Genomic DNA, 24051 nt, shown 5'->3' with positions numbered 1-24051 from the left:
TGGATGGGTGGTGAAGCTGTGCCGGGTGGGAGTCACAGCAGCTCTCTCACGGGAGTGGATTAAATCAAAAGAGGTTAACTACTTCTGGCTATTTAAGACAGATGTGAAGAGGAAGAACATGTAAGCAGTTAGGGTAGCTTCTGGAGCATTTCCTCCCAGTTTTTAAATGTGTATCTCAATTATACACACATAAGTGAAATAACATTACTATTTCCAATCTGAGTATTTGATAGGTTGCTGAAAAAAGCTAAGTATGCACCAACATTTTTTAAAAGTATGTTTGGTTCTGAGAGGCCTTCAAGGGAAGACGTAAAGACCGATGGACTAGTGGCTTCGGAAATTGACAGAGACAAAAATAGAGTTCACCTGGAAGTGACACTGTACGTGGGTCCCCCCCCCCCCCGCCGCAAGGAATAGGTGGATTTTTTTTTTCCCTCGCAAGGATTGTCCCAGATCACCTCTGCAGTTCGATGGGCAATTATTGAGGCTTTTTGCGGAGAGTTTGATAGATGGTATTATAAAGGATGATGCAGACAAAGTGAAGAAAAAGAAGGGGTGTTGGGGGAGGGGAGGGGACGGGGCAGCTCAATACGGGCGAAGTGCGAACAAGTGCTGATCTCAAAGCGGACGAGAGGTGGTCCCTCCACCCTGCCACAGCTGCCGTCCTGACCTACGGACCGCAGTTCCTCCAGGTGCTGTCTACTGGCCTCTTTTCACCCTTCTTCAGGCACCATTTTCTCCCACCACCCGTCCTAATACCCTAGGTCTTGGTAAACCGCACCTTAAAGTCACTGCAGAGATTGCGGCGCGGAGCAAGGGAAACGGGCTTTGGCTGGAAGGCGGGGTCTAAGCGAGCCCCGCCCGCGGCCGAGGTGTAAGGGCGGACACCTGTGGGCGGGCAGGTGGCGGCACGCGGCCAATCGCAGGCTCCCGGGCCGCCCGCTTCCCGTGCGAGCCCTTTAAGGCGGCCGGCGCGGCGGAAGCGCGTGGCTGCACGTGGCCGCACCGGGCGCCCTCGGCGGAGCTGCGTGGCCATGGATGTGGGCGCCGACGAGTTCGAGCAGAGCCTCCCTCTGCTGCAGGAGCTCGTCCTGGGCGCGGACTTCGTGGGTAAGGGCGGGGATTCCGGGCCCTGTCGCCGCATCCCTCTGGCCCGCGGGAGCCTGCACAGGGTGTGGCGCGGGCGGGACAGGGTCAGAGAGGGGAGGCCCAGCCGGCACGCTCGGCAGGCCGCGGGAGGCGCAAAGAGGGCCCTTCCGACGGATGGGGACATTCCTTCTGGGGCCTGGGCCGTGGGACGTTAGGCAGCGATTATGCCTTGGCCCCACTGTGGTCCAGGTAGAGCCGAGCGGATGGGATGAGTGGCCTGGCTTGTCCTTGCTTTGGCTTTCTCCTTTCTGTCTTCTTGACCCCACCTGGCCTCCTGAGTCGAGTACGCTCGCTCACCTGCAACACTTACAACATGAAGAGCCGTGGCAATGGTCTGTGTCTGCGGACTCTCGTCTTTTTTTTGTTTTTTGCCTCCCCCGCAGGTCTGGACATCGAGTTCACGGGCCTTCGTTCTAACCAGTCCCGGCCCCAGCAGATCAGGTAAAGCCAAAGCTGCCTTACATCTGAGCTAGGGAGGGGCTCACCTGTGCCCTTCCGACTGGTGTTCTGGCCACTTATTCTTTCTCTGCAGACACCTTGTTGGCATGGGTTCCGGGGCAGCACCCCCCCTCGTGGGTGTGGGGTGGGGGGGGTGGTCTTTGTCCACTGAGCACTGGGAGTAGGTAATAGTTGTAACAAAGAAAAATGCTGCTTGTGGTTGAGAGATGCTGATCCAAAGTGGAGTCTGGGGTGCCTTCACACCATTTCCTTCCCTGTGGGATGAGATGTCTGTTTTTCCGCAGCCTGTTCGACCTGCCCTCGGAGTGGTATCTAAAGACCCGTCAGAGTGTTCAGCAATTCACAATCTGTCAGATTGGTGAGTTTCTTCTTCAGCTGTTTGCTAGAGTTACTGAAGGAGGGGTTTGTATCGCCTTTGGGTTTCCTGCTGGTAAAACAGCTTTGACTCCCTTCAGAGATGCTGGCTTCAGTTTTGGCCGTGTTGTGCCTGTGGGGCCCGACATTTGGGAACAAGCAGAAACTGAATTAGCTGCACTGTTCCCATGCCTAAGTAAATCGACATTAAAGAATCTGTATCCTCTCTCAAGAAAAAATGCGTGTGGTTTTTGCTTAAAACCTGCAAGAACAAGATCCTGTTATAAAGCATCTCGCTCTGCAGACTTTTTCACTAATGGGGCTTAGACATCTTTCTATATCAGCATAAACAGATTCCCATTCATTTTTTAACAGTCACGTAGTGTTCTAGCTGTGAATGTAGGGATTGACTCAGTCTCCTTATGATGCCTTTTTACCTTTTGTGCATAATCAAACAAGTTGTGTTAACTGTCCTGGTGTTTATGGATGTGTTTGGTATACTACCAGCAGTGGAGTTGTGGAGTTAGTATGTGCATGAAAGTATGAACTTGGGGGGCCAAATGATCCCTCTCCACCAGCCATCTACAGAATTTACACTGACTTCTACTAAAGCACTGAACGTGCCTGGTTTCCTCACTCATGCTGGGTAAGATCAGTCTTCACTTTTTTGCCCACCTGGTAGAGGAAAAATCTAATTGTTCTGATCTACATTAAAAAAAATTTTTTTTAACGTTTATTCACTTTTGAGAGACACAGAGCATGAACGGGGCAGGGGCAGAGAGAGAGGGCGACACAGAATCCGAAACAGGCTCCAGCTCCGAGCTGTCAGCACAGAGCCCAATGTGGGGCTCGAACTCACGAACTGCGAGATCATGACCGGAGCTGAAGTCGGGTGCTCAACCGACTCAGCCACCCAGGCACGCCTGATCTACATTTTAAGTGCTGGGTTAACCTTTTTTGTAAAGGGGTAGGCGATACATTTTTAGGTTTTGCAGATCGTTCACATGGTCTCTGTTACAGCTACCTTTCTGTTGCTGGAAGTTAGCCAAAGATAATATGTAAATGAGCATGGTATGTTTCAATAAAGTTTTATTTACAAAAAAAGGTCTTGAAACAGATTTACCCTTGCTTTTTCTATGCTGAGCATGTGTGTGTGTTCTCTCTCCTTTTGCTATTTTTCTGTTGCAGTTTTTTTCTTAACGGTAAGACCTCTTTGAAAAGTATATGAAACAGCATGTAGATATTTCTGTTGTCTTCCCCTACTTTGAAGTCTTCTTCACTTCACCATAGGGTCTTCTTAGCCATGCAGACATTTTAAAGTCCTTCAGTGTATAAATCTCTGTTTTCTTTAGCATTTCCTCCGGTTAGTTTTAAAACCAGAAAAATGTCAGTTTTCTGTATTTGAAGAACCATTCACAATTACAGTTTAGTAATTTCAGTGTGAATTACAGTTTGAGAGCTCTCCTGTTTCTAATCTTTTTTTTTTTTTTTAAGAGATTATCTTATTCTAAGGCATACAAAGTATCTTTAGGTGCAGAGTACCCGTTTGCAGTGTTTCCTTTCTGCAGCTAACCTTTGATAGCTTTGCTTGGGTATTCACTCCCTCTGTTCTTCTTGCAGGATTGTCTGTGTTTTCCAGTATTGAAGGAGAGTCAAACAAGTATGTATGAAGACCTTTTGCAAAACACCTGGCTCTGGCCCACTAATCTCCTCCACCTGCTCTCCCCTCCGTCTTCGGCCCCGGGCTCTGAAGCACTTTGGCCCTGGATGTTCCGTGTTCTCCTCCCCTTCTGTGCCCTTCCGGCCTCCCGTCCCCTGCAGGTTCTGGCTGCTTCAAGTCTCTCTTGGGGCAGCATCTTTTCCGGGGGTCTTTCCTGGCACGTCGGTGCCCCTCTCCCTGTTTCTGTGAGCCTTCAGGGTAGGTCTAATGAGGGTGGTGTGACTCCTGGACACCAGCAGGCAGAAAGCGTGCTGAACGGTGGACTCAGGATGGGGGTGGACTCTTCCCCGAGGGCAGGATCTCTGCCTTTTTCCTTTGGCCCCAGCGCAGTCAGCAGTACTAGAAGTGGCCAACGTTTAGGTACTTCTCAAGTGAAAGAAGTAATTCGCTTAGAACCCTGCTCTGTGGGCTAGAACTGAAAAAAATGTCTTTGGCTTTTTTTTTTTTTTTAATGTTTATTTTTTTATAGGTATGTAGCCCATTCATGTAACTTCTTTCTCTTCCCCACGACGTTTGGGGTTTTGGATTCGGAGTTCTCTTTCCAGGCTTCCAGTGTCCAGTTTCTGAATCAGTATGGCTTCGACTACAACAAGGTATGGCAGCAGAGCGGGGAAGGGGAAGGTTTTTGTTTTTTGTTTTTTTAAAGCTTTATTTATTTATAATAAGAGCGCAAGTGGGAGAGGGACAGAGAGAGAGGGAGAGAGAAAATCCCAAGCAGGGTCCACCCTATTAGCACAGAGCCTGACACAGGGCTCGACCCTATGAACCATGAGATCATGACCTGAGCCGAAATCGAGAGTCCGATGCTTAACCGACTGAGCCACCCAGGTACCCCAGAGATAGGAAGGTTTTAAAGGTTCTTTGGTCCAGCTGGGCTGCGTCTCATTTCCTGTGCACGTGAGACTGGACAAGGAGGGCTTCTTTTTCATCTGCTCCTGCTGCACAGAGGATGCCTCCACTAGTCTGCTTGTTCTCATCCTGTCTAGTTTCTCAAAAACGGGATCCCATATATGAATGAAGAACAGGAGAAGAAAATCAAACACAACATCCTGACTGGGAACTGGAAAGTTCGCAGGTAAAGCCTGTTTCTCCAGGTGCTTCGTGGGTTTCTGTTTCTGGTGTTTTTTCACGTATCCTGTGGGTAGGTGTGCTGGCTCGAGAGCACAGTGACCTCGCGGCGTCACCTTTAACCGGGGTGGCTTCGGCAGTATGCAGTCAGCCAAACGGGACCGCTCAGAGTGACGGTGGTTCCGTTCCTTCCGCTGCGATGAGCGCCCTCTTGCTGCATCAAGTATGATCTTTATGTTCAAAAGTGAAGGGAAGCGGGGAAGAACCGACTCTTGACTCAGTACTCCAGTGGAGAAGCAGGCACTCCATTCTGGTGCCACGGCAGGGAGGGGCTCTGCGGGACTCCCTGTGACGCGTTGTGCTGGCTTTCCGTGTGATCCTGGGGAGGTTTCAGGGGTAAATCCCGGGTAACCTTGACCATGCTGGTCGTAGGCCTCGGCGTGGACCTACTGCCTCATGTTCTTGAATCTGAGTGCTCCCGAGGGTGGGGTCTCTGCCTCTCTTTTTTGGCCCCAGGGCCAGTTGTCCTACTGGAAACCCCGTAATGCCGTAGAGCTGGGCCAGGAGTGATGCAGTGACAGCATCGCGTGGTCACCTGGGCCCCAGACAGGCCCTGCAGTCAGTTGTATAGGGCTCAACCAGTCACTTCAGCAATTTGAGCTTTAGAGTCTTGCCTTTATCGGGAGGGGGCTTAAATTAGACCAGTTTTAGCTCTGGAATGTTCTGGCTGATTATCAGGTCCAGATAACTACGTACTATTGGAGGTGGGGGGTTTTGTTTGTTTGTTTTTGTTAAGCCCTACACCCAAGCTGGACCTCGAAACCACAACCTCAATATCAAGAGTTGCATGTTCCACTGACTGAGGCAGCCAGGCGCCCCCAGAAGTTTTGGGCTTTTTTCTTCCCCCCTGAAATCCTCATTCATGGATTTTCAATAAAAATGTCTCTTTTTGTGAGAGGAAAACTATTTGAATTTTTAACCTTCTGTTATTTTCAAATGTTGGGGAAGAGTCTTTCCTCATCTCAAAATAACATCATGTTCTTGTGTCCCTAACATGGGAGAAGATGTGCTTACCAAAGTTCCTGTCTTTTCCTTATGTCACCAGATGGTGCTTTATTGTCCCAAAGGCCGAATTAAGCAGACAGGCCTGACTGTAGTGCTCAGCGTTGGCTCGCTCCCAAGGCCTCTTCCTGCATGCGTCCCAGTGAGGCAGAAAGGATGGGGCGTGCCCCTGCGAATGTATGGGAGAGCATAGGCCAAGCGTCTGGCTTTCTGTTGCAGAGCAAGGCTCAGAAAATAGTCCCTTTGGGGTCCATTCTGTTGCCCGGATCACCGTGTTAAAGCTGGCACCCTCCAAACCCCTGGCACGTTCACACTGTCTTGAGGTTCTGTGGTTCCCGTGGTTTTCTCCAACCTCCCATTTCTGTCTGCCCGCCTTCAGTTCTCTGGATAAAGACCAGATCAAGGTGGTGATTGATGAGGTGACACGGTGGCTGGACCTGGCGGAGGAGGGCGACTGGATGACTCTCCCTGGTATTGCTGGTAGGCAGGAGGCTCTCCCCGAGCCTGGGAGTGTTGGGGCTGGTCACTGGCAGGTGTGGGGGTCGGGGGAAACGTACCCCCTCTGTCTTGTGGATCCTGGGCGTCAGCTCAGCAGGCACGTTGTCCTTGGGGTTAGATCAAGCTCTGACCTCAACTCAGAAGCTGGAGGCATTCTGATCTGTTTTGTTTTGTTTGGTTTTGTTTTTACATTTGCTTATTTATTTTTGAGAGACAGCACAAGCAGGGGAGGGGCAGAGAGAGAAGGAGACACAGAATCTGAAGCAGCATCCAGGCTCTGAGCTGTCAGCACAGAGCCCCACGCGGGGCTTGAACTCACAAACCACAAGATCATGACCTGAGCCGAAGTTGGACTCTCATCCGCCTGAGCCACCCAGGCACCCCATACCTGTTCGGTTTTTTTAATTAAAAAAAACAACAGCAACTTATTTTTGAAAGAGCGAGAGCAGGGGAGGGGCAGTTAGAGGGAGACAGAATCCAAAGCAGACTCCGTGCCGTCAGCACGGAGCCCGACGCGAACCACGAGATCGTGACCTGAGCTGAAGTCAGTCAGTCAACAGACTAAGCCACCCAAGGGCCTCTGTGTTTATCATTTTGAATTTTTTTTTTCAACGTTTATTTATTTTTGGGACAGAGAGAGACAGAGCATGAACGGGGGAGGGGCAGAGAGAGAGGGAGACACAGAATCGGAAACAGGCTCCAGGCTCCGAGCCATCAGCCCAGAGCCCGACGCGGGGCTCGAACTCACGGACCGTGAGATCGTGACCTGGCTGAAGTTGGACGCTTAACCGACTGCGCCACCCAGGCGCCCCTGTGTTTATCATTTTGAAAGAGAACTTTATGACCTTCAGCGTAGTGTGCTAACGTGGTGGCCGTCAATAGCTGTAACCCCCACACAGAGACCCTTTGGGGTCCTCCGTTTCAGAGTGGCCGGGACATCAGCTTCGGGAACGGATGCCGTGTCGTCCTGTCCTGTGGGCTTCTGGCCGCGGCATGCCGAAGCGCTCCACTTGTTCCATGTAGCTCTCCACTTCCCTTCCTCCTCTCGAGGGGAAGGTGAACCGCCGTCTGTGGCGGTTCCACATGAGCCTTGTGTCTCCTTGCCGCAGGCTTCCAGGCCTTTGAGATCCAGCTGGTGCTGAGGCAGGCCCTCCCCAACATCTGGACGGTCCTGAGAGACCAGGGGGTGAGTTCCCGCCTGGGGGTGGGCAGCCTCAGGGGCTCTGTTTCTCCCTTGGCCTCTGAGAAAGGCTCTCTCTCGTCTCCCCCCTTTTGTGAGATTATGGCTACGTTCCCAGGAACCCGGGATTCAGAGGACTCGTCTCTACTTTTGTCTCAGATCATAGTGAAAAAAGTGAGCAAACAGCATCGCTGGTACCTTGAGAACACCTCCTGCGATCGAGAGAGCTGTTGGAAGGAGAAGATTCTTCTCTCTGCGAGGGGTTTTTCTGTGTTTTTCCAGATGCTGGTGAAAGCCCAGAAGGTAGGGAAAAATCTCTCTTCTTGGCCTCCAGCCGTCTTTCGTATTTCTGACCATGGTGATGCGCTGCGGCTGCCAACAAGAATGAGATGCCTTGAGATAGAAGCGGTCCGTTCTTGTTGATAACCGGCTTTCTGGATGTAGCCTTCTTTCCCCAGATCGCGACGGGTTAAGCGGGGACAGAGGGTCTGCATAAAACACTAAGGTTCCCGACCCCCACGTCATGACTAGCTGACCCGGAACTGCTTGGGGGGAATTGCTTCAGTTTAGCCCCCGGCGTGGACCCTGCCCCACATCCCTCCAAGCCCTGCTCGTCCTCTTTCTGGCATCTGCGCATAGGGGCCGCTTCTCATGGGAGGGGGTGGTGAGGGGGGATACTGTGTGGTGGGATCTCAGGGTTCTGATGCCGGGGGGGGGGGGGGGGGGGGGGGGGGGATGGGGGGGGGGGTGCTCGGGGTTTTTCCCCCCCCCCCCCCCCCCCCCCCCGCGGGAGAATGTGGACCCAGGATGTCTGGTTTTAACCCTCCTTTCTGCCGCCTGTCCATCCCTCCAAGCAGCCCTTGGTGGGCCACAACATGATGACAGACCTACTGCATCTGCACGAGAAGTTCTTCCGGCCGCTTCCAGGTATGGGCGTGCCCGCCACCCCCTCCCGGTCTTCCCTTCACGTCCAGACGGGGTTTGGGCCCCTGTCCTGCCCCAGGGTAGCCCCTCCACGTACCCCTCCCCGGGACCCGCGGGCTTCCGGGGGTCTGGCGGATCTGTGCCTGTTCCCTTTATCCCCCAGTGCAAGCCAGGTGACTTTCCGGCAGAAAGACTTCCATTCGGCTTGATCCCGTCCCCGCCTTGATGGCAGCTGTCGTGTACCATTGCGTGAGACCTTGTGGGATCAGAAATGTGAGGAGAGAGGAAGCTGCCTTCCGTCTCCGCTATAATCCTAACGCTTTGATTCCTGGGGCGCCCCCCCCTCCCCCGGGACTTATCACAAATTTGATCGCGCTACATGATTTTGCATTTGGCTTCCCCCCCACTTACCCAAAGCATTTATGCCGTTAACCTAACGTCATTTCGGTGGCTGTGTGGCCTTGTCTTCTGGCTGTGCCACACTTTGCCTGACTGGTGCCCTCATCGGATGTACGACAGTGTCCTGCAGCCGTTAAAGGCTTGGACTCGAGAGCCCTGCTTCTGTCGTCCTCCAACCCTCCTCACACGTGTTAGCTCCGGCAAGGTGCTTTCTCAGTTTCCTTGCCTGTAAGAAGGGGGTGATAATAATGGCGCTATCCTAGTATTGGGGGATTAAATGAAATAGTGTACGTTGTCTAGATTAAAAGGGTGGGAAAGTTTTAAGACTTCCCCGGAAATGATAAAACCCCTCAGTTTGAGCATATGGAGAGAATCGAGGGACAAGTAGGGGTAAAATTAATGCGCGCTGGCCAGAAAAACCAAGACAAAACAAAACTGCTGGGAGAACAAAACCTGGGTAAGAAAGGAGAGGTTGGGGACCACGGCCTGGCCCCTGTGAGAGCAGGAAGGGTGGGGAGGGGTGTTAGGGACATGAGGGGGCATTGGGGGCAGAGAGGGGAGCAGGGGGCAGAGCCAGGGATGAGACGGGCTGTCCTCTCACCCAGCGGGCAGTCGACAGGTGGATGCGTAAAACTGGGGAAACCCAACCCGCAGCACAGCGCCTTTGCAGGTCTGGGAACAAACACCCAGAGAAAGAACATGGAAAGCGCTTGCCTGGGGAGCGGGCAGAGGAGAGTGGGGTTTGCTTTGGTTTGTTTTGCCATAAATCTCTTTAAACTCCATACAGGTAGTCCTTTGATAAATATACCAATTAATAGCTTAATAGCTTTTTTTTTTTTTTTAATCAGGGCACTTAGAATTTTTAGTTGATTTTTTTTTTTTTCTGTTTTCCTCTAAACAGTCCCTTACAGACCATTTCATACCCGCTTTTCAATAGCACTTCTTTCTCCCTGTGCGCGTTGGCTCACACCACAACTACGTTAACTAGCGTTGACAATAGCCAATATCCTGAGTTTATTGGAAAACCGTCTGGCTTTCACCACCACAAAAGGTGATGGCAGGTTGGTTTGAGATTTAAAATCCTTAATGACTAGGAGAAAGGATGTTTTTAATTCCCATTTTGTTCTGTTTTGCTTGCCTTGTTTGTGAATTAGTGTTGGTGACAAGCTAGGTTGGAGAATCTTCCTTCCCATTTTTATCTACATACTCCCTTCTATCTGGTGTTTTGCTTCAGAAAGCTATGATCAATTTAAGCTGAATATTCACAACCTATTTCCTGTTCTCATTGACACCAAGAATGTGACAAAGGACATCTGGAAGGTAAGGAACGGGATTGCTTTGTCCCAGTTTGTTAAAGTTTGTTTACGGAGAGCCTGAGCTCCTGAGAGTGCAAGCAGGGGAGGAACAGAGAGAGAGGGAGGGAGGGAGGGAGGGAGAGAGAGAATCCCAAATGGGCTCAGCCCTGTCAGCAGAGAGCCCGACATGGGGCTTGAATCATGACCTGAGCTGAAGTCGGACACTTAACTGACTGAGCCACCCATGTGCCCTCACTCCGTCTCTTTTTTAAAAATTGTTCCTCAAATCCTTCTCTCCTATTTTACAACCAGTAACAACTTCCTTTGTATTTTCACGTTGGGTTATCATCTTAGCTTGTAAGTTTTTTCCTTCCCTCATCCAAGTTCCCATGTTTTGACGGAGTTGTATGTAGCTTGTCCGATCTAAAGCACCACACGGAGCAGTTTGTTCTAGAGCTTGATACGTGCGTGATAAGTATCTGCGGCCTGCTCAACAGGGTGGGGAGGCTCTGAGGGCTCTTAACGATCTCTGCTGAGCCTTAAGGTCATGGGTTTCAACCCTGGGCACGATACCATCACCTGGGAAGCTAAATCCTGCCATCTGGACCCCACCACCAGCTTCCTATGGTTTAGGGGGCTGGGGGTGCAGTGGTGTTTCTAATTTTTTTTTTTCAACGTTTTTATTTATTTTTTTGGGACAGAGAGAGACAGAGCATGAACGGGGGAGGGGCAGAGAGAGAGGGAGACACAGAATCGGAAACAGGCTCCAGGCTCCGAGCCATCAGCCCAGAGCCCGACGTGGGGCTCGAACTCACGGACCGTGAGATCGTGACCTGGCTGAAGTCGGACGCTTAACCGACTGCGCCACCCAGGCGCCCCAACAGTGGTGTTTCTAAAACTCCCAGGTGACTTCTGTTGCACAGTTAGGGTATGAATTGCACATGGAGAAGGGAGGCACCCAACTGGCTTGAATGCTTCTTAGAACTTAAACTGAGGAACAGAGAGAGGGGAATCAGATCAGCATTTTAAAGCCCGAAGCTGGTCACCTAACTATTCAGTAAGGGAGCTACAAAAAAGGCATTGGGTTACTTGGTACCCCTTTGCTTAGAGCCATGTTTATCATTTGTCCCTCCCCAGTTTCCAGCTCTTCCGCGGGTCTGTGATGCTGTGCATCTCCATGTGACAGAGTCCAAGGGTGAAGCAGGAAGGGTGTGGGCTGATCGGAGGGAACCCACGTGTTCTTGCCACACAAGCGGAGAGGAGCTCGGGGTGACCTGGCGTTGCCCAAGGCTCTCCGGTTCTTAGAGCACCTGGTGTCCACATGTGTGTCCTTGGCCATGGTCTGGTGCCTTGGAGGCATATGTTTACAGAACCCCTTAGACACGTGCCTTTGTAGGAAGGTGGTAGGAGTTATTGCAGTTTTTCTAGCCTAGGGTATTGGGTACCTTCTAGAAAACCCAAGGGTGCTGCTAGGGCCCTAATCAAGGGATAAAGACCCTGATCTTTGAATAGAAAGAGGAGTTTATAGGAATTATTTTCCAGGATCCTTCAGTGGCCATCGGCAATCCCCAAGCGGATAAGAAAAGCACAAGTTTTATTCTGATTTGTTCCATAATTCTAGGAACTGAATTTCCCAAGGGTTTCAAATCTCTCAGAAGTTTATGAAGTCCTAAACAGGTAAGGAGGCTGTTTTTTTTTGCGGGGGGAGGGAGCTGCTCGTAGAGCAGGGGGTTCTTGATGGGGGGTGGGGGGATTTTACTCCCCAGGACACATCCTTTTGGTCGTTGGGGGGTGGGGAGGGCTGTCGTGTCTGGCAAGTAGACAGGATGCACAGGACAGCCCCCAATGGCAAAGAATTCTCCAGCCCCTGACATTCCTGTGCTGAGGTTGATAAACTCTGCCTAGAGGGGCAGGAAGCAGGTAAAATGTCTACAGCTACTGAAGTATATGGTGGTTTCTCGTGGCCAGGGTTTAACTTCTTTTGATGTCTTTCTGATTGGAGTGAAAAGCTCTAGCACAACAGGCTTCTTTCCTTCAGTGCCCTGATGTTTGTCCCCCCGCCTGCCGTGGTGTGGGTGGGCACGCTCTGAACACTTGAGTGAATGGCCCCGGACCTTCCTGCAGGAGCGGTGGCTCCCACTTCCCCTCACAGCCCTGATCCGCTGTGGTCTGGGGGCCTGCTGGTGGGGATGCGGTGCCTGGAAGGCGCCAGGGTGGGGGTGCTGTGCCTTTCCGTCCTGGGGGGAGGTGGGGGGGGGGGAAGCAGCAAACCTGAGCAATGGCAGCTGGAGGTGGGACCGTTCTGGAAGGACGCCTCTGTCTGCGATTGTCCTGTGACAGCCCGCAGGGGTGCCCTGCGGCTCAGCATGTGACGGTCTCCTCTGGGTCCTCATGCCTCATGTCTCCTTCCTCCGATGGCCTTCCTGGGCCCCATTTCCCGGAAGAAATGGGGCCCAGATGCAGGAAGGGTCCCCTCCCCTCCCCTCCAGACCTCTGCAGTGTTGTCCTTTGTGGCAGGATCTCCTGCCAGTCGGCACATGTGAGCGCCTACTGTGTGCAGGGTCCAGGCAGGGAAGGGCTGCCCTCCGCCCACCTGCCCAGCCTCTAGTCCCGTTGTCCCTCCGCTGGTTGGATGGCCTCCCTCTCGGGGCCCTCCTCCTGGCCCTCTCCTTTCCCTCGTCATCAGCCCGACCCAGAAACGACAGCTCCCCACTTGACTCTCTTCTCGCAACATGGTCTTTGTTCTTATCTTTGCGACTTATCTTCAGGGGCCTCTACTTCGCCTCGGCCCACCGAGGCCGGGTTTTCTTCCTTCACGGAACTTGCTCTTGTGAGCTTGCCCAGTGCAAACTCCTCCGCGGTCTCGGCCGATGGGCTGACTCATGGGTGCGTTCCTGGCACCCCGGGCCCCTCTCTTCCTGCACCGTTGATGGTAGCCTCTGGTGGAGTTGTGGAGGGTTTTCGTTTCTAACTCACTCCCGTGGGCTCTTGTTCTTCCACCCCTCCCCCTCGCTCCCAGGGTCGCTCCTCGGCCTCCTTCTTGCTCACTGCTGTGTCCCCGGGTGACCGAATCCACCCCTCTCGCTTCAGCTACCGCCGCCGTGACTGCCGTTCGGACCTCCGGGGCCCCCCTGGCGAGCCGCCTGTCTGCCTGATGTTCCTACCCCACGTGGCCGCAAGCGCGTCTAACCTGGCGTTGTTCTCTGCCCCCCAAACCCACTGCTGTGCTGGAGCAGCTTCCTCTACGTCCTTCTGGTGCCGTGCTCAGGGCTGGTGTGCGCGCCAGAGTTTTGCCCGTTACTAACGGGCTCTGAATCTAGACCTCTCGGGTTTGAGCCCCAGCTTTGCGACCCGGTGGCTTGCCAGCAACCTTGAGAAAAGTAGTGTCTCTGGGCCTGAGTTTCATGGCCTGTGACCCGAGAAAATGACTCTAGGTGACGCACAGGCCGCCGTGGGACTTCCTGTGCTCATTGGTGAGAAAGGACCGAGACCTGTGCCTTGCGCTGGGCCTGCGGCTGTGACACGTTCGCCACTGGCCGTGCTGCTGACGGTCCTAAACCGAGCAGCCACTCTCCTTGAACAGATGAGGAAACCAGTGTTCCGAGACACTGGGCACAGACCCAGTTCTCAGAAGCTGTGGCGGAAAATGGAGGGAAGGTCTTCTCGTTGAGTGGGGGCACCCGTGCCACAGCCGAGACCTGCACGGGCCGAGCCAGCCATGTCTGCTGGTCAGGCGAGTTCTGTCTGTCTTCCGCCCTGAATGTCTATAGTCAAGTCTGCCCTTCTCTGCATCCCCAGGATCACTGCCCCAATCTTTATTTTCCTTTTTTTTTTTTTTTTTAATTTTTTAACGTTTATTTTTGAGAGACAGAGACAGAGCACAAGCGGAAGAGGGGCAGAGAGAGAGGGAGACACAGAATCTGAAGCAGGCTCCAGGCTCTGAGCTGTCAGCACAGAGCCCAATGCAGGGTTGAACTCACAAACTGAGATCATGACCTGAGCTGAAGTCAACTGCTTAACTGACTGAGCCATCCAGGTGCCCCCAAGTATTTTTCATTCCAGGGATGTTGGTAGCCCCATGGGTGCCTCATGGCCTGTCCTACCTTGTTTCCCACTGCTGCTCAAGTGCTCTTTTAAAAAAAAAATTTTTTTTTTAATGTTTGTTTATTTTTGACAGACACACCCCGGGGGGGGGGGGTGCAGAGAGAGAGAGGGAGACACAGAATCCGAAGGAGGCTCAGGGCTCTGAGCTGTCAGCACAGAGCCCGACGCGGGGCTCAAACTCCCAGACCGTGAGATCACGACCTGAGCCGAAGTTGGACGCTCAACCAACTGAGCCACCCAGGTGCCCCTCAAGTGATCTTTTAAAATGTGAACTTGACTGGCCTGTGTTTCTCCTCTGCCTTTCTGATACTCCTCAAGCACCTCCCCCTGCCCCCGCTGCCAACAGCTGAGCTCTTTCACTGGCCCCTGCCTTTCCCTCGGGGGCTCCAGCCACACACACACACACACACACACACACACAGGTCAGGCCTTGCTCCCTTTCCCTCACTGCCTTTGCGCCTTCATTGTGCGAGAGATGCCAGACGCCTCCCCATCGCTTCAGCCAAGCGAGTTCCTGTGGTTCAGGACTCATGGAGTGCTTCCTCCTTCAGGAAGCTTTCCGTCCCTCCTGCCCACAGCCTCTGTACCCTCCAGTGCACTGTTAGTGCCTCGGGCGCTGCAGGGCCAGCTCTGTATGTGTCCTTTGGGTCACCAGGTGCGTGCTCCCTGGGCAGAGCCAGTGTCAACTTTATCCAGGTTCCTCACTCAGGCTAAGCGTGTGGCCAGTACTCTAGTGACCTAGTAGCAGCCTCTCTCGCCGTCTTCACCTGTGCTGCTGCCTGCTTACTGAGACCTCATCCGCCTGTTCCTGGACCTGTGCCTTTTTGTTTCTTTCAAAAAGGCACCCCAGTCCTGGGGACGCTTTTAGTTATATTAGCATAAGACGGTGAGGAGATACCAAGAAGGGCTTATTTTCAGTGACTGCTTTTTCTTTTTTTAATTTCTTTTTTAACGTGTATTTTTGAGAGTGAGAGAGACACAATCTGAAGCAGGCTCTAAGCTGTCAGCACAGAGCCCGACGCGGGGCTCAAACCCACGAGCTGTGAGATCATGACCTCAGTCGAAGTTGGATGCTTAACCGACTGAGCCACCCAGACGCCCCTCTGTGACTATGCTTTACGCTGTTTTTCTTCTGTACTAGTGACTTGAATCCTACCAAAAATTCCGGGCCAGTGATTATTCACGCAAGCAAGTGCGAAAAATACGGTATGTTCCCGTGAGCTGGGGCCACCCCATAGGCAGCTGAGTATTGGCCTGGTCTCCCCGTGGGGAGGTGGCCCCCATAGGGAGGCTATGGCCTGGTCTCCCCGTGGGCAGGTGTGTGTGGGAGGGTTACGTGGGTGCTCCATCATTTTCCTGTCTGTGTTCCACGTGACCCCCCCCACCCTGAAAAGGAGTCCTTCTGGAAGGCTTCACGACCTCCTGGGGGGCGTCTGCTCCCCTTTGACATGTGACTAGCCTGCTGGGTGGCTTTCTGCCTCGGCTTCCTGCTGCCGTGGGGGATCTGGGGTGAAGGTGGGTGCGGGTGGGAAGAAGGGCACACCCGTCTCTGGAGGAGCGATGGTTGGTGGTGGTGCGTGTGCGGCCAGCACGGGTGTGGAGCTGGGCGGAGAGGAGGTTCCTTGTCCAGGCCGCGTTCTGACGGCTGCCTGATTCTCTCCCGCTTCTGGAACACGGCTTCAGCTGAGACCAAGTACCCCCACGAGGCTGCGTATGATGCTTTCCTCTGTGGCTCAGGTGAGAGTTGCTGTCGTTACACTTGGTGGGGGGAGGCTCACGCTTTATTGGGGATGATCCCCCCTCCCCAATCCCGAGGCTCTCCGTTCATTTCTAGGTGGGTTGCACATCACAGAAATCATGGCTTTGCATGTTTTGATAAGGGGAGCTGGTCGAGGCTGGACGTCTGTTATATCTCTAGCGTTTTGTCCCCAGTTCTTCTGAAAGTGGCACATTTGCTCCTGTGGAGAGTACATGGGTGAGTGTTCCTTCCATCCTGTTACGGGAACGGGGCTCGCTGGGTGTGAGCTAAGGCTCCCGGCTCCCGCGGCTGTCCCAAAGGGAGCGTGTGGGGCGCTATGTACACGCAGTCCCTGCCCGGGGAAGCAGACTTCCTCCTCAGGGTGGCCTTCCCTGCTGGTCCTGGCCCCTGTGTTCCCACTGGGAAAACTCACGTGCCGGGAGGCCGAGGCGGTAAGGCCAGCTGTGCCTCCCGGGGTGTAAGCTTGCTTGGTTACCTGCCTGTTCTTCATCACTGTGTCACAGTGAGGTAGGAGGGCTAAGTGTCCAGGCCGATAAGGGACCCCTCCTGGGGGTCCCCACAGTCAGGCCGGGGAGAAGGAGGGACTGGGAATCGGGCATATAGGAAAGTGTTTCTAAAACCCCAGATTGGAATGCGTGGTGACATCATCCTCGACGCTTCCAGCATCCGCTCATAGGCGGTGACACCACACGTGAAATACACATTCTGTAGCGCCGGCTGGGTGTCCGTGTTTGTTGTGTAGGATTTGGGCCAGGTGAGGAGCTCATCAGAATTGAAACACAGGGTCCTTGAGGCCGACTTGGAAACCTTTGCGGACCAGTGAAAGCTAATAACTTTGGACTAATCTGTTAACCTTGGTACTGCCTTTTTGTCTGTTTTGGTAATGGACGTTATGCATAGCAATCCTCTGAACTATTGATGTGAGGCTTATAACTTAAATAGGAAGTCCGCCCCCTCTTGCTCCTCCCTGAGCTCTGACCGCATCTCCGTGCTCCCTGGGAGGTACCCACGTGCCAGACGGTGAAGGCAGCTAACAGCCCGAATGGCAGAAAATCTCCTCTGTTCTTCTCCCTGTCTTCTAGAACTTTTCCGGTCCAGATGACCCCAGTGTCCGACCTCCCATCCTCCTCCTTAGCGTCCGGAAGTGGCACCTGGGTGCCTTACATCCTTTTATTTGATTGAATCCTCATGACCTAAAAGCCCTCCTAGATTTAGAGAAGTTCTATGGCTGCTGGGCCTGCCTGGCTCCAAGGCCTGTGTCTTCTCACAGACCTGTGCTCAGGGGTCTGGTGGTGTCTGGACAGAGGCAGGGCGTGGTGGGTCGAGGGGTGAGGGACGGCCTTTTGGAATCAAGGGTGATGGTCCCATCAAGGGATGATAAAGTGGACCTGGGGACAGCGGCCTCTCACGAATTCTCTGAGCCCATTGCTAATGTTTGTCAAGGGATCTTTACCAAAGTGGAAGTTCTGCTTTGGCCTGGGCCTGGACAGAGCTCTGAGATTGGCTGGTTGGGGGAAGCACGTGGACTTGGAGGGAGGAAGGGCCTTCCCCTGTTGTCCCCGGACCCTCAGCTGTGGCCGAGGACCTGTGTGTAACCGTTGGCATGCCTGAGTGCTCTGGGCTTTTCTCTGTCCCCGTAGAGCTGGCTCCCTGCCTGAGCTGTCCTTCCCTCTGTACCTCGATGTGCTGGCTCCCTATGTGAACCAGGTGAATCTTATCCGAGCCGGGGTCCCTAAGATCGTGAGTAGCTTTTGTTTTGCTCCTTCCCCTACTCAGCCGCATGCGGGGAGCAGTCTGGTTTGGGGGTCTCTCAGAAGGGGGCGCTCCCGCCCTGCTAGGCTTATTCTGTGTCTTCCTGCCCAAACCCGTGTGGACGCGCTCGTTCCTTCCTTCCCCTCCCAGCCCAGACAGAGCCCTTCCTAGCCTCTCTCAGGGTCTTCAAACCCTGGGGTAGGTTGCCAGTAGGAATGGCAGAGAATCTCCTTTCTTCTCCCTGTCTTCTAGAACTTTTCTGGTCCAGATTACCCCAGTATCCGACCTCCCATCCTCCTCCTCAGCGTCCGGAGGTGGCCTGGGGTCAGCGAGCAGCAAGTGTATCGTGAGTTTCAGAATCTCTGCAAGTTCGATGTCCGGCGACTGTCACGGAGCCAGTTCCTGCTCTTGACCAATAAGTTCAAGGAGTAGGTGCCTGGGTTCTCAGCCCGTCCTCCCACCCCGCAGCCCGCCCTGTCTCCTTGCGGCCTCCTGCTGCCTGCTCAGAGATGCAGGGCTGGTACTTGCGTGCCTGACCTGAGACCCTCTTTTGGCAGCGCTCGGAGCATCCTGAGGGAGTACCGGGGCCACCCCACCCTGCAGATCTCCCTCTATCGGTACTGGAGACACTCCCCTGACATCAACTGCTTGTTGCAGTAAGTGACCAGGGCCGAGGCTGCCCTCTGGACTGGCCCGCGGCGCCAGCTGGGGCTGAGTGGGGCACGGTTCCCTGGCTAGCGTGTGGTCAAGGGGTCCTTGGCGCGTATGGTGGCCTGAACGTTAGTCAGTGAGACCGGACAGGGCTCTAGTAAACGTCCGCTGTGTTGGGTGCTGGCCTAGGTTCTAGGCCTTCGTCAATGAACAAAGCGCAATCTTGCCCTTGTGGAACTCACACTCCAGTGGGAGGTGACAAGCAGGTGAATTGCATGACAGATCAGGTGACAAGTGTCTGTTAAAAAGAAGAGCCCGTCAGGAGGTGGGAGTGGAGGGCCAGAGAGGGGCGGACAGTTAAAGGAGAAGGTGGGACCCCATTAAAGTCTCCAGGGAGGTGAGGGAACGAGCCAGGCAGAGCGCGGGGGTGGACCGTGTCCAGGCAGCGGGCGGAGGCCCTCGAGAGGGGCCACGAGGAGAGAAGGGACAGGTACGTGGGCCGGATGGGCTGGAGGGCTGGAGGGCTGCGGGTGAGGGCCGTGGGCGAAGCCTCGGGTGGTCAGAGGTTTTCAGCAGAGGTGGGACACAGACTGCAGAGGACACGGAGGGCCAGGGAGGAAGTCGGGGAGCCAGGCAGGCGTGCCATCGGCTTTTGGGGCTTGGACTGCATGGCAGCAGAGGGGGGCGCCCAAGGGGGTCTCGGGCAGACTGGAGCAGGGTCGAGTTTGAATCGGGGTTTTTTGGCCCGCGTAACTGAAAGGTGGAGTTGCTTCGTAAGGGTTTCGGCTTGCCGGTTGGGAGCCGCATGTATAGAAAACGGCATGCTTGAAGACGTTCGGCCCCTTGGCGATGTTTTCCTGCCTGCCAACCTTTGATGTAAACCGCTAGGAGGACGACCGGTCCGGGTGGGTCTCGGAGCCCTTCTGCAGAAGCTCGAGCTGGGGAAGTGACGGGAAGACAGGAAGGTCTGGGTCAACAGAGCGGGGGGCCCGCGTGTCTGGGCTTTCACGCCTGCCAGTGCACACGCAGCCGTCTGGCCAGCCGGCACCGCTGACCCGCGCTCTGTCTTGCAGGGTCTGTGGCGTGGTGGCCACCTGGGCCCTCCTCGCTCTCGTCCTCGGAAGACCTGACCCCTGAGCGTGGCCTGCAGCCTCTGTCCCATCTCCGTGCCTCTCCGGGACAGCCGTCCGCATGGGGCTCCTGTGGCTTTTGTGTAAATCGTACCTTTCTCTGCAGACCGATCTGTGCAGTCCTCATGAGGAACTTTGTTTTCAAATGTCAAATTGTATAACTATTATCAACGATAAAGAAATCCTTAGAAGTGGAACTTTCGTGGCCCAGACTTTTCTTTTTGTAAATGGGACAAGTTCCCACCTCTGGGAACTTAAGCTAATGTTCCAGAGGGTCTCATGTGCAGACAACTAGCCCTGGACGCCAGGTGAACAAAGGGCCACGTTATTTCTGGGAGAGAAATTCTTGGCCAATAGGCTGCTTGGGATTTAAATCTGGGAAATGGCCTAAGTGTCCATGTGCATCTTGTGATGTTTTGATAACATTTTTTGATTTATAATGTTGAACATTCACTTCAGAAGCAAGAATTACCCAGGGGCACCTGGGTGGCCCGGTCGGTTAAGCATCCGGCTCTTGGTTTTGGCTCAGGTCGTGAGCTCACAGTTCATGAGTTCGAGCCCCGAGTCGGGCTCCACATGGCTGGTGCAGAGCCTAGTTGGGATTCTCTCTCCCTCCCAGTCTCTCTGACCCTCTCTGGCTTGCTCGCTCGCTTGTTCTCAAAAAAGAAAAATTAAACAAAAAACAAAACTTCTCCATCCCACAGCTGTGTCCCCTGAGGGGCCAGGAAGACTCGGGTTATTTTGTTTCCTCTGTGGTGCTCCACACCCGCCATGCCCACACTGTACTCAGCTTTATGAGTAGCTGTTCTCCGCTTTATGAGTAGCTGTTCTCCATCGGGAGCAGAACTTGGCTGTTTGTGCAATCTTGAAACTTCACTTATGATTCAGCAGAACCTTCCTAAATGGGGGCGGGGAGGGGGTGCCGCTGTTTCCTCCATAAAACGGGAGTGTTAGTGGTGGCAGCCGCCCAGTCGGGAGCTGCCTGTCCTGAGGGACGTGAGCGCCAGATGGGGCGCTGTCCCTCGAGATTCGGGGCAGCTCATGGTCGGGCCAAGGACACCGAACTCCCAGGTGGCGGGAGGGAAGTTTTACCCCTTTGTCCACACAGCATCCTAGTGGGACGCCCCCCCTTCCCCAGTCGGATGTCACTTTGTATACACTGAGGAGAGCTCCCTTTTCTCATGTGGGCTTTCGGGGCCCAGTCTAATTTAGATGGGCTCAGCATTCAGTGCTCAACACGAGAGTGAGAACAAGCTTAGGTCGGTGAGCGGAGTGACCGTTTTGGCTTTCCGGGCTCGGAGTGCGGTCTGAGCACCGTGAGCTGTTTTCTGTGGTTCGGGAGTGAAAGCGGCCTGTCAGGACTTTACCTCTTAGCTGTTCACGGGTCTTTACCCTCCCCTGCTTCTCACACCTTCGGTGGGGCATCTGCTGGTGCTGAGGGCACTGTCTGCTGTCCCTGCTGGGGCGGCGGGTGGGGGAGAGGGGTGGGGGCGGCGTGGAGGTGGCCGAGTTGCTCCAAGTCTGTGACTCTGCTTGGGTTCTAGCTCCTGATTCTCCTGGGGTTCGTTTGTTTTCTCTTTCAAGTTTATTCGTTTATTTTGAGAGGAAGAGAGCCAGTGGGGGAGGGGCAGAGAGAGGGAGAGAATCCATGCCGCCAGCCAGAGCCCTACGTGGGGCTTGAATCTCAAACCGTGAGATCACGACCTGAGCCGAAGTCGGACGCTTAACTGACTGAGCCCCCCCCCCCAGGCGCCCCCCTCGTGGGGTTCTTGATCTGCGTGCTGCTCAGAAGTGCTGAGAGCAGGGAGAGCCCTGGGGTGCCGGGGGGGGGGGGGGGGCTTTTGCTGCCTCACCCTGCTTTCTCCTCCTCTTTGTGTAGGTCTTGGTAGCCAAACTTCTCCTGTAGTTCTCTCTCCCATCATTAAATGAAAAATCCAAAGCAGAATGTAAACCGGATGCCTTACTCTTCCCCCTGCCCCCACCTGCCTCTCCCCGGGGCTCTGGCCCTCCTTCCCCTTTCAGGCTCCTTTCCCTTCAGCAGAGACTGGCGCTCCCCCTCCCCGCCCTGCAGAAAGTCTCCCTCTCCACCGCCTCCCCTGCAGAGTCTTCCCTGGATTCCGCACGAGCATCCCTGAGCCTCTGGCCTTCCCGCTTTTGCTCCTGTCCTGTAGGTCGGGTCCAGCACCCTCCTCTTCCCTCTGCCTGGCTCCTCCCCTTCACCCCTGAGACTCCGTTCAGCTGGCATCCCCTCTGGCTTCTGGATCTCCGCTGACGGGCTGGTGCCGTCGGGGCTCGGGCTCATCCTGCCTGTTAGAACCCCGAGCGCCACGTGGCCGTGCTCCTGGCCTGTCCCCCTCACGGGTGGCTGCTTCGGTCCGAGGACCGTGTGTGGCTCTCCCGTGCTGCCTGTGCCTGGAGCCTCCGTGCTACTTGCAGTGGAGTTTGAGTTCTTTGGTGCTGCTCCTGGAGGCACCTTAAAAACGGAGTCTGTGGGCACCTGGGTGCTCAGTCCATTAAGCGTCTGACTCCTGACTTCGGCTCAGGTCACCATCTGGTTCATGGGTTCAAGCCCCGAGTCAGGCTCTGTGCTGACACTGTGGAGCCTGCTTGGGATTCTCGCTCCCTCTCTCTCTGCCCCTCCCCCACTCACTCTCTTCTTCTCAAATAAACTTAAAAAAAAAATAGGGAGTCTCATCATTCCACACAATTGACACGTTCTGCCTCTGCAAGAGGAAAAGGACACCCGGGAACCCCACCTCTCCCCGGCCAAGGGGTGTCCTTACAACCCTCGGGGTCCTGATCAGATAGAAGTGACTTGATTCCAGTCCTTGCTCTTAGAATGTTTGAATCTTCTTTGTAGTTTAATCAGTGAGATTTTTAACATGAGAAAGACCATGACTGGAAATCCTCTTGAAATGATCAGCTTAAAACTAGCCTTTCTCTTTATATCTTTCAAGTAGCTTTTCCCTGAGAGGTGAAAGTTCGTGTCATTCGTGATCCCCTTTGGAATACTTTTTGAGGAAGAAGCATCTGGTGTAATTTTTCCATAAACTTGTCTGAAAATCCAGGGCAATCTAATTAAAACGCTAAGTCCCTTTTGCCGCACAAGGTGCTGTATTCACAGGCTCTGAGATGAGGACGCGGGTGTCTTTGGGGCCCTCACCCTGCCCACCACCTTCTCCAGCAGCAGTTACTAAGGACCCGCAGCCCTACCAGGTAACTGCTAGTGTCCCCACCTTGCGACGACGAAGCAGAGGCCGAAGCAGGCTTTGGTGGGTGCAGAACTTGCGGGCAGTGACCCACAGCCTCTGCTGGTGGCCCTGCACCGTCACTGGGTCTCTGGAACACCACGGTGCCTACGCAGTGTCAGCTGGGGGTCCGCCCTGGGCAGCTCGCACGCACAGGCTTTCATGCACCCCAACCCCACCGCCTGAGCTCTTATCATTTGCCTTCACCCCTTTTCCTAGAGAGAAATACATGGTCCTAACATTTGGGAAAGAGCACAGGGGGAGCTGGGCTCAGCCTGCTTTTTTGATTTTTAGGTTAATTAAAAAAAATTTTATTTTTTACATTTATTTTTGAGAGAGCACGAGCAGGGGAGGGGCAGAGAGAGAGGGAGGCACAGAATCCGAAGCAGGCTCCAGTCTCCCAGCTGTCAGCACAGAGCCCAATGCGGGGCTCAAACTCATGGTGCCCCTGTACATTAAAAAAAAAAAAGGGGGGGGTTGCGGAGGCGCCTGGGTGGCTCAGTCGGTTGAGCATCCGACTTCAGCTCAGGTCATGATCTCGCAGTCTGTGAGTTTGAGCCCCGTGTCGGGCTCTATGCTGACAGCTCGGAGCCTGGAGCCTGCTTTGGATTCTGTGTCTCCCTCTCTCTCTGCCCCTCCCCTGCTCGTGCTCAGTCTCTCACCATCAAAAAATGAATAAACGTTAAAAAAAAATTTAAATATGTTGCAGAGAACAGAAGAAAAAGCAGGCACTCATTCTCTCCCTACCTTAATATCATTTTGGACTTGCTCTTTAAAACATTTATGTGTGCACACCGTACAAATCTTAGAGTGCATATTCTTTCATCCATGAAGACTCGCTAAGCACCACAGAGACTTGCTGGGCATGGGGCACTGTCCCAGGGCGGGGTGGGGGGTGGTTACGAGAGCACAGAAAGGTGGTGCTGAAAGGGCACGTCAAGGGTAACTCAGAGCCAGCAATGGAGAAAACGAAAGAACGGGGTAGTTTGTGACGTTAGAGTGTCCAGGGGGCTCACGGAGGTACTGTGTGAGCAGAGACCTGGTGGGAGAATAAGCCTAGGATGCCTGCGGAGAGGTCTCCAGGCACGGCTGCAAAGGCCCTGGGGCAGGGGAGTGCTGGCTGCCCAGGTGGGTGTGGTGGGAGCAGAGGGCTGGGCGGCAGGGAAGCGAGCATCTGGCCAGGCCCCGTTGATGCTTTTATCAGAGGACTGAAATCAGGGGAGGATTCGGAGTGGGGGTGGGACATGACTGGCTTGGGTTTTATTTTTTTATTTTTTAAGTTTTGGTTTTAAGTTTATT

General features: G+C 54.0%; 1 protein-coding gene across 2 annotated transcripts; it reads left to right on the top strand.

The window, feature by feature from the left end:
• Positions 1-982: 982 nt before the first annotated feature.
• PNLDC1 (PARN like ribonuclease domain containing exonuclease 1) lies at positions 983-19701 on the top strand. 2 transcript variants are annotated; one of them, XM_040448728.1, is made up of 19 exons: positions 983-1110; positions 1533-1590; positions 1893-1966; positions 3583-3622; positions 4152-4275; positions 4669-4757; positions 6192-6292; positions 7420-7496; positions 7650-7793; positions 8348-8417; positions 10048-10133; positions 11730-11785; positions 15354-15418; positions 15896-15949; positions 16145-16187; positions 17612-17711; positions 17976-18151; positions 18281-18379; positions 19448-19701. In XM_040448728.1, exons 1-19 carry the CDS (start codon positions 1035-1037, stop codon positions 19509-19511), a joined length of 1596 nt encoding a protein of 531 aa, XP_040304662.1. In that variant the 5' UTR covers positions 983-1034; the 3' UTR covers positions 19512-19701. The 2 variants fall into 2 exon arrangements, with proteins under 2 accessions (XP_040304662.1, XP_040304660.1); XM_040448726.1 differs by having other exon boundaries at positions 8345-8417.
• Positions 19702-24051: the final 4350 nt, after the last annotated feature.

This window comes from Herpailurus yagouaroundi, unplaced genomic scaffold (genome assembly GCF_014898765.1).
Source record: "Herpailurus yagouaroundi ecotype Mexico unplaced genomic scaffold, PumYag 198, whole genome shotgun sequence".
In the NCBI taxonomy this organism is placed as follows: domain Eukaryota; kingdom Metazoa; phylum Chordata; class Mammalia; order Carnivora; family Felidae; genus Herpailurus; species Herpailurus yagouaroundi.
This window is presented reverse-complemented; position numbering and strand designations above follow the sequence as displayed.

What these genes read in the sequence shown, in the direction of transcription:
- PNLDC1 (XM_040448726.1), top strand. Translation starts at nt 1,035, where the DNA reads ATGGATGTGGGCGCCGACGAGTTCGAGCAGAGCCTCCCTCTGCTGCAG. An exon ending in CCTGGGCGCGGACTTCGTGG is followed by an intron (nt 1,111 to 1,532) that starts GTAAGGGCGGGG and finishes CCTCCCCCGCAG; the next exon opens with GTCTGGACATCGAGTTCACG. An exon ending in AAGCAAGTGCGAAAAATACG is followed by an intron (nt 15,419 to 15,895) that starts GTATGTTCCCGT and finishes ACACGGCTTCAG; the next exon opens with CTGAGACCAAGTACCCCCAC.